General features: G+C 52.0%; 1 protein-coding gene across 11 annotated transcripts in view; it reads right to left on the bottom strand.

Moving 5' to 3' along the window:
• SCRIB (scribble planar cell polarity protein) overlaps positions 1–14,843 on the bottom strand; it is a 129,340-nt gene that overhangs the window by 100,089 nt on the left and 14,408 nt on the right. For all 11 annotated transcript variants that reach the window (XM_056483033.1, XM_056483034.1, XM_056483032.1 and 8 more), the window contains exons 2-6: positions 8,175–8,292; positions 7,946–8,024; positions 5,097–5,186; positions 4,425–4,481; positions 411–474 (exon numbers count right to left, since the gene is read on the bottom strand). In XM_056483033.1, coding sequence (XP_056339008.1) covers positions 411–474; positions 4,425–4,481; positions 5,097–5,186; positions 7,946–8,024; positions 8,175–8,292 — 408 coding nt within the window. The remainder of the gene's footprint in view (positions 1–410; positions 475–4,424; positions 4,482–5,096; positions 5,187–7,945; positions 8,025–8,174; positions 8,293–14,843) is intronic.

The following is a 14,843-nucleotide window of genomic DNA, read 5'->3' on the forward strand; positions in this document are numbered from 1 at the left end:
ATGAGTAGTTCTATAGGTAACCTGGTGTGCTCAGAAACTGGAATTGGAACAGGTTAAGGAGTGGTGGTCTGAGTTTGTGTCTGAGCTTGTTGGAAAATCCTGGATAAGAGTTTGTGTTGGGAGAGTTGGTGCTTTCAGCCTTTGGCTTTTAGCCATTCACTTATTGCTATTTCATTTGCCATTGCTTTGCCACTGCTTTTTGCCATTGCCTGTTGAGACTGATGTTCTTTGTAACAAGATGTGCTTTGTAATAAATAACCTTTTACCTATCAGCTGCTTTGCTTATTTAACATAACCCAAGGAGCAGGAGCCAAGAGCTCAGAGTTGGAGCCTTAGAGCACCAGAATCAGAGCCTCACACCCCCCCAGGTGCTGGATCTGCCCCTCCCAGCCAGCCCAGCCCTCACCTACCAGCACCTCCAGGTCATTGCCACCGAGGTCCAGCTGCTCCAGCTTGACAAGGAAGGAGAGGGAGCTGCAGGAACAGGGCACAGAGGTAAAACAAGAAGTAAAGAGTGGCAGGTCAGCACTTGGGGCACTCACTGCTCACACCACAGGGTCTCAGGAGCTCCTCAGGCTCTGCTGACCCTTCTCAGTCCCTCCGAGCCCTGCTCCCTTCCCCAGCCCCAAGGCACCAGCTGCCTCCCCCCTCCCACCAGAACCAGCCTTGATTAAATCACAGCCTTTGATTCCATCACTCACAGCCTGTGATTAAAGCCACAAGGGTGACCAGGCACACCTGCACACCACTGCCTGCTCTGCAGCAGGGACAGGCAGCTGGGCAGGGACTGACAGGTGACAGGAGGCACTGGGCAGAGGACAGGACACGTCTGGGGGCAGGGGCAGCACAGCTGGGACAGGAGGAATGACAAACTCAGCAGCCTCAGCTCCCCCAGGCAGGGTGCTGAACACACTGGGGTGTCAGTGAGGTGACAGTGCACAGACACAGGGCACGATGAGGACACTGCACAGGACCCAGCCCTGAGCACCCAGACACCAAACTGGGGTGGACAAGCCCCACAAAGCAGGGCTGGGCTCCCACAGCAGGGCCCAGGGGCTCACTGGTGCTCACACCTGAGTCTGAGCCAGCCCCACCTCCCACCACTCACTGAGTGCCCACTCCCCTGCAGGAACAGCTCCAGCATCCTCTCAGGAACCATTCCAGCAAAAAAATCCCCACATTCCCCTGGAAACAGGTCCACCTCCCAAACCCTGCACAAAAGGGAGCTGCACTGCCTGGGCCAGGCTGTAAAAACATCTGGGATGTGCAGGAAAATCCATTTCCTCCTGCATCAGGGTGGATCTTGAGATAAACCCAGCAGAGGTTCATCAGCAGTTTCACCCAAAGGATCCTGCTGCACAGCACCTTGAATGTCCCTGGCCATCAGCTCTGACCCCCTGAAGGGGAGGCAGCCCTGACTGTCCCTCTGCCCCTGCCTGAACCCCCAAAAAGGAGCAGGTGAGCTGTGCAATCCCCACTGATGACACCTGGAACAAGGTTTCAGCACAGATCACCCTGCACTGCTCCACAAGAACACTCAGAGCTGCCCTGCCCAAATCTCTGCCTGTCCCCATCTGTGTGGGTCAAATGAGGGGTGAGCCCAGCTGTGCATTCTACAACCCAGTCAGCTCAGAACTGAGCACTGACATGTCACTGGAAGCTGGATCTTTCAAGAAGTTCTACAACAGAAAAAAAAAACCAAAAAACAAAAACCCCACCAAAAAAACAAAAAAAAAACCCAAAAAAAAACCAAAAAAAAAAAAAACAAAAAAAAAAACCCAAAAAAACCAAAACCAAAACCAAAACAAACAAACAAGAAAAAAAAAAAAAACACCACAAAAAACCAAACACACCTCTGCATTATGCTGCCCCAAATACTCAGTGTTGGAGCCCACCCACCCACTGAGCCCAGAACAAAGTCATTCTCCTCCCAGCAAGGGGCCCTGGTCTCATTCAGAGCTGCTCTCAAGCACAGTGTGCAGCCAGGTGAGCACCAGAGAACCCACAGCCCCACTGAAATGGTGCTGGCATCCACTGCCACTTGTGCTCAACTGATGGAAATGATCAGAATTACCCTGGCCTTCAAATTCCATGTTCTAGTTTTGGAAATCATCCCAAAACAGAATTTGGGGGATTGGGGAAAGATGAAAAGAAGCTGAATTTGCATTAGAGAATGAGCACCAAGAGTGGATGGAGCAGTGAAAAACCTCACAGCACACTCCAGTTATCCTGCTGGATGGCATCAGACCTACCAAAGGAACAGTGGGCAAGAGAGACCTGCAGGGAAAGCTGAGGGGTGAAATCCCAGCACTCCAGAGACTCTGAGATGGTGAACAGCTCCTGGGACCATTCTCACTGCAGTTTGCAGCCAGGGCTTGGATGGAGCTGCTGTCACAGCTGTGGTACCAATACCCAGGAGAGCAGCAGACATTGGAGGGGCCCAGCACCAGGACCCAAAAAAAACTCTCTAACTGCCCTCTGTGGTGATATTCCCCATGGGACCAGCTCAGCTGTCCTGTGGGACAGGACTGAGACATAACAGAGCTCTAGTAAGAATATTGCTGACATTTCTCACACAGAACAAGACAGATTGTATGAGTAGTTCTATAGGTAACCTGGTGTGCTCAGAAACTGGAATTGGAACAGGTTAAGGAGTGGTGGTCTGAGTTTGTGTCTGAGCTTGTTGGGAAAATCCTGGATAAGAGTTTGTGTTGGGAGAGTTGGTGCTTTCAGCCTTTGGCTTTTGCCAGGGATTTTAGCCATTTGCTCACCACCACTGCATTTGTCACTGCTTTGCCACTGCTTTTTTTGCCTTTTGAGACTGATGTGCTTTGTAATAAGATGTGTTTTGTAATAAATAACCTTTTCAACTATCAGCTGCTTTGCTTATTTAAGATAACCTGATGAAGAAAGAGCCAGGAGCTCAGAGTTGGTGCCTTAGAGCACTGGGGGCAGAGAACCTCACAGAATCCTTGCAGGGACACCCAAGGAGAGCTGGGGGAATCACCAGGGGATGCACAGGCAGGCAGGAAACAAGCTGGCAGAGCCAGTGGAGGGTAAGGAACTCAACAAACTCTGGTGGGCCAAAGCAAAGACTAAAGCAGCAACTGGAGAGTTCTCCACATGCATCCACCTGGGAGGGTGTGGTGGGATGATGTGGCCAGAAATGTGGATTCTGTGCATCCCAGAAATGTGCATTCTGTCCCCACCTGCTGCAGCCGGGTGGGGCAGTGACCCTGATCTCCTGGCACACATTATCTGCTCATGGGTCATCTTTAAACCAGCTGGGCAATCATCTTTATCTTCCCACAGCCCATCCTCCCTCCAGGAGATATCTCCTGTTCATGGCCAGTGAGTCCCAGGGCATGACTGATAAAATTCCATCATCCCACTGGGAGATGCTCCAGCCAGGGGAGGAGCCAAGCCTTTCCTACCCAGATAAAAACTGACATTTTGGACACCAAGGAACCTTCTTTCCACTGGATTCCAGAGGAAAGCCAGACCTTTCCACATCATCCCTGGAGCTTCAGAGGAAACTGCACCTTCTCCAGGAGCACTGCTCCAGCTGAACCACATCTGCCACTGCAGGAGGATGCAGCCACCATTGAATGGGACTGTGCCAACACCCTGACTGACTGACGGGTGTCAGCTTGGATTCTGACTCTGGCAGGGTTTGGGATTGTTCTTTGTAATGCTGCATTTCTATTTTAATTTTCCTAGTGAAGAACTGTTATTCCTAATTCCCATATCTTTGCCTGAGAGCCCCTTAATTTCAAAATTATAATAATTTGGAGGGAGGGGGTTTACATTGTCCATTTCAAAGAGAGGCTCTGCCATTATTAGCAGACACCTGTCCCTGTAACCAGGACAGAGCATCACTCCACCAACCACACTCCCTGCCAGGACTCACCCCTATCCCTACTGGAGAACAGGCACAACACTCACCTCTGCTCCCTGGCTGCTGCAGTTATCCCACCCAAAACAACCAGGAGGGATTTCCAACAGAACAGATGTCAGACCCTTCAGCTGTACCCTGCTGCTCTTCAAACCCTGAACCTCACTGTGCACACAGCTCCTCCTACAGCCCCATCCACAGTTTTCCTTCTCTCTAAAAGAATCCATTCCTGCTCCAGTTCTTCAGGAAAAATGGTTCTCACTGTTCCCAGCAGCTTTTTCTGGTAACCCTGTCTGTTCTAAATCAATTCTCACACAGGCTGAGCACAGGCTCTGATCATCCTCTGCTGCCCCCCAGCCCTGCACATCCTCTCCCTCCTCACCCCAGTTTCTGGAAATCCAGCAAGATGCAGCTTTTCTGTGCCCAGCCTGAGCCCTCCCAAGCCAGGTGCTGGTGCCTGCACTGGTCCCTGAGGAAGCAGCAGGAGGGTTCAGGCAGGAGCCTCCTGCACCCCCAGACTGACACTCACGTGGGGAGAGTCTTTAGCAGGTTCTCACGCAGCTCCAAAGTCACCAGGTTTGCCAAACTGCAAGAGAAAAGGGAGCAAGAAAGCCAGGTTCACTGGGCAGGGCTTCAGGGCAGCAGGAGCTGCTCATCCTTCCCCTGGAGCCACCCCTCACGTCCTGTGCAATGCTGGAATGGGCACACGGATGGGGATGGGGCACAGAAACAGCAGGATGGCAACGGACTGGGGACACTGCTTGTGCAGCCACAAGGAACAGGGCTCTGCCCACACTCAGGACAAGGAACACGCTGTCACAACAGGACTGTGCCCTAAAAGGTCAAATCCTCCACGTGGGGGAAGCCAAACCCCACGGGAGAGGCGCTGCACCCCACTCAAGTGCCTAAATCTGAATTTATGCAGCAGCACAAATCTGAGTCAGACACCAGCAGGGAGCCCACAGCTGCTGGGGAAGGGGCAAAGGGGCACTCAGGACACAGGGAAAGGCTGGATCAGTCCTGCTGTGCCACCAACCCAGCCCAAACAGCACTGGGACACAACAGGAGCCTTTGTGGGAAGGCCTGTCACCAAAGCAAGGCTCAGAGGTGCTCACACAGCACCAGGCAGAGCTGGCCTGTCCCTGCAGGCCACTGTCCCCACCCCAGCCCCTCCCTGCTTCCACAGCAGCCCCATACTCACTTCCCAATGTCCGTGGGGAGGCTCTGCAGGGACACATCGTTCAGGGCCAGGTGGCCCAGGCTCCTCAGCTGGGTGAAGCCCTCAGGAAGCCTGTGGGAACATGAACAGAGCTCCATTAATCCTGGTACAAAGCACAGAATCCCTTAAATACCCCAATCCTGCCAAAGCCACTCTCATCCCAACGGGCATCAACACGTGGAGAGGAGAACAGGAACCACCACCAAGGCTGGCTGCTGATCCAGGACAAGTTCTGCTCCCAAGAGCAGACACCACCTGTGCAGGTGCAAACTCAGCTCTGCAGGGCTTGAGCACAGAGCCTAGACTGAACCAGCCATGGGATCATCTACACTGGAGGAAAGGAGGGTGTCACTGCCCACCCAGGGATTCCCAAATGTCACTGCCCACCCAAGGATGCCAACTGTCACTGCCCACCCAGGAATTCCCAATTTTACTGCCCACCCAGGGATGCCAAATGTCACTGCCCACCCAGGGATGCCAAATGTCACTGCCCACCCAGGAATTCCCAAATGTCACTGCCCACCCAGGGATTCCCAAATGTCACTGCCCACCCAGGGATTCCCAATGTCACTGCCCACCCAGGGATTCCCAAATGTCACTGCCCACCCAGGGATTCCCAAATGTCACTGCCCACCCAGGGATTCCCAATGTCACTGCCCACCCAGGAATTCCCAATGTCACTGCCGACCCAGAGGGACGCCAAATCCAGCCCCAGGACTCCTGGGCATCGTGTCAGGGGGGTCTAGAAGCACCCAGGGAAGCCAGGGGAACACCCTGGACTCCCACATTGGGCTCCCAAGCATTCCAAGTGCCCAAAAAAGGATCTCTCTGCAGATGATATGATGCATTCCCCAGCAGCAAGCACATCACAACTGACCCAAGCTGTGACAGGGAAAAGGGGAAAAGAAAAGGGGGAAAAAAAAGGGGAAAAGGGGGAAAAAAAAGGGGAAAAGGGGGAAAAAAAAGGGGAAAAGGGGGAAAAAAAAGGGGAAAAGGGGGAAAAAAAAAGGGGAAAAGGGGGAAAAAAAAAGGGGAAAAGGGGGAAAAAAAAAGGGGAAAAGGGAAAAAAAAGGGGAAAAGGGGGAAAAAAAAAAGGGGAAAAGGGAAAAAAAAGGGGAAAAGGGGGAAAAAAAGGGGAAAAGGGGGGAAAAAAAGGGGAAAAGGGGGGAAAAAAGGGGAAAAGGGGGGAAAAAAAGGGGAAAAGGGGGAAAAAAAAGGGGAAAAGGGGGAAAAAAAAAGGGGAAAAGGGGGAAAAAAAAGGGGAAAAGGGGGAAAAAAAAAGGGGAAAGCCCTGGAAGAGGAAATTCCTTTGCTGTAAAGCCCCCTCACCACCCAGCCCCAGCTCATCTGAACCCTGAGCCAGAAAAAGCTCTGGCAATTAGAGCTGGTGCAGAAGGGCTGCTCATTCCTGTGCTACAGGGAGTGTCACCACCAGGGAACTTGTCCCACCCCAGCAGTGCCCAGAACCAGGAGAGGGAGCAGAGGTAAAAAATAAAAACAATGAGCACAAAGGGAAGTGGGCACTACAGGGACCCCAGCAGCAAGGACACAGTGCCTGAAAGCACAGCTCAGCAAGGCAGGGGAGCCACACTGAATTCCAGATTTATGTCTGAAAAGCTCCAGAGACAGAGCACAGGTCAGAGATTCCTCCCTGGGCACAGCTCTGGGCACTGAGGGAACAGGGAAACAACCAAACACCGGGTTCAAAGCACATCCTCAGTTCTGAGCAAGAGAGAAATGGAAAAGGGGCTAAAAGGGGGCAAAAAGGACAGAGCGGGGCCCAAAAGGGGCTCTGGGTGCAGGGGGTGGCAGGCAGGTTCTCTCTCCTCTGCAGCTTAAGCCCACATCCATTCTGGTTTGTGACCAGTGCAAAGGAGTGACAAACTCACTGCAAGAGGAGAGAAATTCCCACTGTCAACAGCATCAAAGCAGTTCATCATTCACAGGCACAGGATCCAAGGATGGAGAACACAGCAGATCCCCAAAAACCCAGAGTTCCAGCAGGGGATGGAGCACACACCAGCTCCCCCAACACCCAAATTTCCAGTAGGGGATGGAGCACACACCAGCTCCCCCAACACCCAAATTTCCAGCAGGGGATGGAGCACACACCAGCTCCTCCAACAACCAAATTTCCAGTAGGGGATGGAGCACACACCAGCTCCCCCAACACCCAAATTTCCAGCAGGGGATGGAGCACACACCAGCTCCTCCAACACCCAAATTTCCAGCAGGGGATGGAGCACACACCAGCTCCCCCAACACCCAAATTTCCAGTAGGGATGGAGCACACACCAGCTCCCCCAACACCCAAATTTCCAGTAGGGGATGGAGCACACACCAGCTCCTCCAACACCCAAATTTCCAGTAGGGATGGAGCACACACCAGCTCCCCCAACACCCAAATTTCCAGTAGGGGATGGAGCACACACCAGCTCCCCCAACACCCAAATTTCCAGCAGGGGATGGAGCACACACCAGCTCCTCCAACACCCAAATTTCCAGCAGAGCATGGAGCACACACCAGCTCCCCCAACACCCAAATTTCCAGCAGGGGATGGAGCACACACCAGCTCCCCCAACACCCAAATTTCCAGTAGGGATGGAGCACACACCAGCTCCCCCAACACCCAAATTTCCAGTAGGGATGGAGCACACACCAGCTCCCCCAACACCCAAATTTCCCCCTGCCAGTAGAGTAGACACCTGCAGCTTTGGCAGAGGCAGGCCTTGGCTTCAGATGGAAAGAATTCCAATATGAAAATCACAGAAATCCTGGCAGAATGTGCAGCTTCAGTTCTACTTCCATATGTGTTGCATATCCTTCCTACCTGGAGAGAGGGTTCCCACTGAAGTCAGCGATTTCCAGGGACTTGCAGAATTTGATGCTCTCAGGAATTTCTGGAATGTCTGGAAGAAAGAGGTGAAGGAAGGGAAGAGGGTTTAGAGGACAGGCCAGCAGGTGGTGAGAGGGTGGCACAGAGCCCCAGTCCCAGCCCTGGGGAAGGCTCCAGGGCTCAGGAAGGCTCTGCTGCCCCCCAGGGCTCCCCCTGGGCTCACCATTGCGGGAGATGTCCAGCTCCACCAGCTGCATGAAGTTGGCCACCTCGGGGGGCAGCCTCTGGATCTCATTGTCACTCAGGCCCAGCTTGCGCAGGTTCAGCAGCCTGAAGAAGGGCTGGGACAGAAATGACACAACTGGGTCAGTCTGGGGGGAAATCCTCTCCTCATTCCAGGAAAAACTCTGATTTTGGCTGCTCCCACCACCCCATCCCACTGCATCCATCAGGATCCCTGTGAAGGGCAACAGGGGATCAGGGAAAAAGGGAAAAAGGAGTTTTTTACATGAGTTTAGGTTGATCATTCACTGCCCCACTGCTCTGCTCCCTCCTGCACAGCACACATTCCCTGTTTTCCACAAAAACAGAGCACTGAAGCCCAGGGGGAATTCACTCTGAAGCAGCTTGCAGCAGTTTGTCAGGCAGCTGCACAAGAGGAGGAACACAAGGAGCTATAGCCAAGGAGCTGCTGGGGACACATCAGGGACAGATTTGTGCCCTGTGCCAGCTGGGAAAGGCACAGCTGAGCTGTCAGCACGGCCCCAGGTGACACAGCTAGAGAAGGCACAAAAACTCTTTCCTAGAAACAGCACAGCCCAGGAATGGTGACTGGAAGGGCTCTCCCCACACTGGACTTTGTCACAAACCCCTCTGGGAGCTGCAGATGGCAGATTCCAGCTCCAGCAGCCCCAGTGAGCTCACTGAACAATGCACTGTAATTCTCAACTGGCCACACCGTGCAGCTGATGCTGAGCAGTGCCAGAGGTCAGACCCTGGGCAGGATGAAGCAGGCCTGGGGGGTTTGCTGCATTTCCTGCACTGCTCCAGAGCACTGGGAACAGCAAACACAACACTGGAACACTGCAGGAAACACTGAGAGGTGACCAGGAACAAACTCAGGCGTGCACAGAACATTTCTAAATGACATTTCTAAATGACATCTCCCTGGGCAGAGGCAAACCTGGGACACAAACACAGCCAGAAAAGCAGATCAAAGCAGTGTGAGCCCTGAACCTCCCTCTGCCTGCCCAGGGCTCCACCTGCACAGGAGCTGTAGGCACAGAGCTCCCAGGGCACTGCAGGTGCCTCCAGGTGTGGGGCAGAGCTCCCCAGATGTGGAGCAGAGCTCCCCAGGTACCTCCAGGTGTGGGGCAGAGCTCCCAGGGCACTGCAGGTACCCCCAGGTGTGGGGCAGAGCTCCCCAGGTACCCCCAGGTGTGGGGCAGAGCTCCCCAGGACACTGCAGGTGCCTCCAGGTGTGGGGCAGAGCTCCCCAGATGTGGAGCAGAGCTCCCCAGGTACCCCCAGGTGTGGGGCAGAGCTCCCCAGGTACCCCCAGGTGTGGGGCAGAGCTCCCAGGACACTGCAGGGATCAGGGATGGACAGCACTGATGGGAAATTCACACTTCTCACACCCTGAAGGACTATAATAACCCTGCAATGAGTAAATAAATGTATATATATCTATCTATATCTATCTATCTATCTATATATCTATACCTATCTATCTATCTATCTATATATATATATATATATATATATCTGCTGCCACCAGGAGCTCTGTTTATCTCTGTTTATCAGCTGGGTGAGAAGGAAGTGGGTGAAAGTCTAAACAACAACAAAGGTTCAGGGGAGCAGGGGTTTAGAGACTTGATTTCCTATTGTTTCCTAGAGCCTCCTCCTAATTTTAGAATGCAAGGAAATTCCAAGCTGGAAAATCACCAGAGGGACTGAACACCCCCAGCCCAGGACACAGGACACACTTCTAAATGACATTTAGAGCAAACAAATTCCAGCATCTTTCTGACAACAAAGTGCAAAACAAACACCTTTAACTACACACAAGAACTGTGAAAATAAAGGGAATGAACCCAGGCTGTGTGCTTCTCCTTTTTCCCAATAAGGATAATAAAAAGGTTTCTAAGCCCCCCAGCTCTGCCAGGGCTGGGCACAGACACAAGGACACAGGAGCTACACTTGGCAGAATCAGTATCAATAAAATACTGAATAAAATACTTGGATGTGACAAAAAGTGAAACCAGCCAACAGCCCATCAGTGGCCAGAAAAAAATAAATGTGAGAATTGCAGTGTGTTCATGGCTGAGCTCAGGTTTTATTTCTGCCAAAAAGAGATGGCAGGAGGATGTGACCAGGAGCTGCAAATGCTGTGACACGAATTTCCAGCTGATCTGGGGACTCCAGCTCAGCCCAACAACCCAAAGCACAGGAGATCCACTTGTGACACTCAAAAACCACAAACTGATGTAAAAATTGTCAAGAACTACGAGTGAAACCTTGATTACATATCTCTGGAGACTGCCAATTATCCCTTTTGCTAATCAATTTACCCCAATTCCCAGAGCTGGTTAAGCAAACCCCTGGATTTGGCACCACACTCAACATCTCCAATAAAAAAAAACTCCCCCAACTTCCACATTTTCTGATCTATAAAGTAAAACTCCCCCACATGTGCTCTCAGTGTCCAAAAGAAAAGATATAAAATAGAAGTCTGAAAATGAAAAAAAAAAAAGGATAAGCCCAGTCTCTCTCATTTCCTGGCAGCCCAGCACAGAAATATTCCAGCACACAGGAACCCAGAATCCGCACAGGGAGATTCCAGCACATGGGAATGCAGCAGCTCAGAGAGTCATGGAAGTTATCACTACCAAAAAAAACAAAAAACTAAAGATCAGGGGGTACCAATGCAATAGCAGCTGGTGTAACTGGGGGTAGAAGCCTTTGCAAAGCAGGGTGCATCACAAAGATATTCTCTGTTGGAGCATGGGAGTATTCACAGGGGAGATAAGGCAGAAAACAGCTACAAAACTGCCCTGCAATTAAAATTCAGGGACAGAAACTCTTACAGAGCCCAGAGCAGAGCAGCCACAGTGCAACCAGCTGGAAATAATACATTGAATAGTCATTAATTAGGGACAGGTGCAAAGAGTTGGTAAAGAACCATATCCCAAAAGGTGAGAAATGCTCCACAAAATGACAACATTGCAAAAAAAGGCAGAAAACTGAAAATGAGGCTCTGCAGCAGGTTTTCAGATCTAACATCCTCCCTCAGCAGCCCCTTGAGAGGGGAACACATTCGATTTGCCAAGTTCTGAAACAAAATTCAGTCACTTCAACCTTTTAAAAAGACAAAAAGCAACCCAGACCCATGGACTTTCCAGTCAAAGGGACTGAAACATAATCTGTACAACATCCTTCCAATCCTGCAGATCACAGATCCATAATTCACATTTAAAGGTGCTTGGGAGAGCTCCAGTCCAACTCCCTGCCCCAGACAGGGGCAGATGAGGCCTCAGCAGGTTCAGACCTTTGTCTGGTGAAACCTCCAACCATGGGGATGGCCCAAAACTCCTCTGGGTCCCCAGTAATTATCCCACAGAGGAGCCAGTGGCTCACAGCTCTGCAGAAAGCAATAAACCCCTCCAACAGCCCTTGCTGCTGCCAGCCACACACTGAGTGTGGCCATTATCACCAGGAGACAGCAGCAGCTGAATTTGGGGAGCCCCGGTGAGCCACGCCCTGCCCAGTGACACCAGAACCACTCCACAGCCACAAGTGACACAACAAAAAGTGACACTCTCCAAACCTGTCCCTACCCTTGGCACAGAGGGGATTTTTCCCCCTGAACTGGAGAGTGGAGACATCTGGCACTGGGTTCTGACTGGAATTATGGGATGGCACTTTTGGGGTGTCAAGACACAGAAAGGACTGGGTACAAAGGGGTGGAGGGTCTCCACCTCTGGTGCTCTAAGGCACTAAACTCCAGAGCTCTTGGCTCCTGCTTCATTGGGCTGAATTCTAAATAAGCAAAGCAGCTGATAGTTAAAAGGTTATTTATTACAAAGCACATCTTATTACAAAGCACATCAGTCTCAACAGGCAATGGCAAATGCAGTGGCAGTAAGCAAATGGACAGAAGCCAGAATGGCTAAAAAGCACCAACTCTCCCAACACAAACTCTTATCCAGGATTTTTCCAACAAGCTCAGACACAAACTCAGACCACCACTCCTTAACCTGTTCCAATTCCAGTTTCTGAGCACACCAGGTTACCTATAGAACTACTCATACAATCTGGCTTGTTCTATGTGAGAAATGTCAGCAATATTCTTACTAGAGCTCTGTTATGTCTCAGTCCTGCCTACAGCTGTGGGCCTGGAGCCTCCACTGCAGATATCAGTGTGTTTCACCCTTCACTAGAACTGGCTCTGCTGCTCTGGCATTTGAAACCTTTCACTCACTAAAAGCATCAGAGCTCACCCTAAAATTACTGATTTACTTCTACTTAAATGTCCACTTTATGTGTGAGAGCCTTAATGTACTCCAATCCATGCAAAGGCTTTGATTCAATCCCTGCACTCTGATTTCTCCCTGAAGGATTCAGAGACCCCTGACTCACTGACTCCCATAGAAAGGGACCCTCGGGACCACCCAGTGCCACCCCTGCCATGGCAGGGACACCTTCTCCTCTCCCAGTTTAACCCCAAGGCTCCCAGCCCTTCATCACAGCAGAGAAGCTGCAGCCCCAAACCACCCCTGTGGCCTCCTCTGGACTGGCTCCAACTGGCTGATCCATGCGGGAGGGAGGAAGGATGGAAGCTCCATGCAATTATCAGAGAGCCTTTAGACTGAGAGAACTGCATTTGGCACCAGTTAATGAGAGAAAAATCCCCAGTGGCCACAGCAGGGTGACACTGGGACAAAATGACACAACCCCAGTGAAACCTGGTGCAGCCAAGCAGAGACTGCCCTGCAAAACACTGCCCCAGGAACATTCCCATATGGAACAGCAGCCATTCCCTGCCCCAGGAACATTCCCATATGGAACAGCAGCCATTCCCTGCCCCAGGAACATTCCCATATGGAACAGCAGCCATTCCCTGCCCCAGGAACATTCCCATATGGAACAGCAGCCATTCCCTGCTCCAGGAACATTCCCATATGGAACAGCAGCCATTCCCTGCTCCAGGAACATTCCCACACTGAACACCAGCCATTCCCTGATCCAGGAACATTCCCATATGGAACACCAGCCATTCCATGATCCAGGAACATTCCCATATGGAACAGCAGCCATTCCCTGCTCCAGGAACATTCCCATATGGAACACCAGCCATTCCCTGCCCCAGGAACATTCCCATATGGAACAGCAGCCATTCCCTGCTCCAGGAATATTCCCACACTGAACACCAGCCATTCCCTGCTCCAGGAACATTCCCACACCGTGCTGGCAGCCCAGGTTACCCAGGGAAGCAGGAACTGGCTCAGCAGGTTTGGAAAACAGAGCAGAGCTGCCAGGCTCTGGAGAGCAGACAGCTCCAAAACTGCAGAGCTGCACGAGGAGAGGGACACACTGACTGTACAGCAGCTCCACAAGGAAATCTGCAGCACAGAGATCCTGCAGGTCCAGGGAGAGGATCCTGGAAGGGACACAGGTGCACGTCCAGCTGATCCTGGAAGGGACACAGGGACAGGTCCAGCAGATCCTGGAAGGGACACAGGGACAGGTCCAGGGAGAGTATCCTGGAAGGGACACTGTGCATGTCCAGCTGATCCTGGAAGGGACACAGGGGCACGTCCAGCAGATCCTGGAAGGGACACAGGGACAGGTCCAGCAGATCCTGGAAGGGACACAGGGACAGGTCCTGAGAGGATCCTGGAAGGGACACAGGGGCAGGTCCTGCAGATTCTGGAAGGGACACAGGGGCAGGTCCTGCAGATTCTGGAAGGGGCTGAGGCTGGAAAGGACCTGGTAAGACCAGGTAACCCAACCTGTGCTCAGAGAAAGGTCAGCTACAGGGCAGTGTGTGCATGCACAGCAATGTCGTGTGATGTACACACACACACGTGACATGTACACACACAGCAGAGACACACACACACACGTGACACGTACACATACAGCAGCCACACACACATGTGACATGTACACAGACAGCAGAGACACACACACACACACATGTGACATGTACACAGACAGCAGAGGCACACACACACACACACACGTGACATGTACACACACACAGACACACACATGTGACGTGCACACACAGCAGAGGCACATGGACACACACAGCAGAACCTCAAAGGGCCTTCTAAGCCCCTTCTCTGTCTTTAAGGAACCATCTGGAGCAGATTTCATCCCCTGTGTGCCCTGACCAAGCCTCCAAGCTGTTTCTCCAGCTGATGTGACATGTCTGTGCAGCTCCCGGCAATGGTGCTGAGGCTGCAGCACAGCCCCAGGACACAACCAAGGGTTGCTGGAGCTCTTGGGTGATCTTTGGGAACCCCAGTGTCCAGTGATGCTGGAATTCAGACACCACCCCCTGTCTCCCTCCTGCTTGGCAGAGCCCTGGCCCGCCCCCTGCTCACTTACTCAGCCAGACCACGAGGTGGAAAATGAAAAGAAGGAGAAAGGACAATGGATAAAAGGCTCAGGACAAACCCTCTGAGCCACCACTCAGCTATGCCATTTCCCAGAAACAGCAAAATCCCAAGGGCAGGGCTGGAGAGCAAGGCAGGATTAGGGACAGGGAGGCAGCCAGGCTCCTGTCTGACATTCTGGGTCACCGTGTGGGTTGATATGGCCAGAAATGTGGATTCTGTGCATCCCAGAAATGTGGATTCTGTGTATTACAGAAATGTGGATTCTG

The sequence above is a fragment of the Oenanthe melanoleuca genome, chromosome 2 (genome assembly GCF_029582105.1).
Source record: "Oenanthe melanoleuca isolate GR-GAL-2019-014 chromosome 2, OMel1.0, whole genome shotgun sequence".
In the NCBI taxonomy this organism is placed as follows: Eukaryota; Metazoa; Chordata; class Aves; order Passeriformes; family Muscicapidae; genus Oenanthe; species Oenanthe melanoleuca.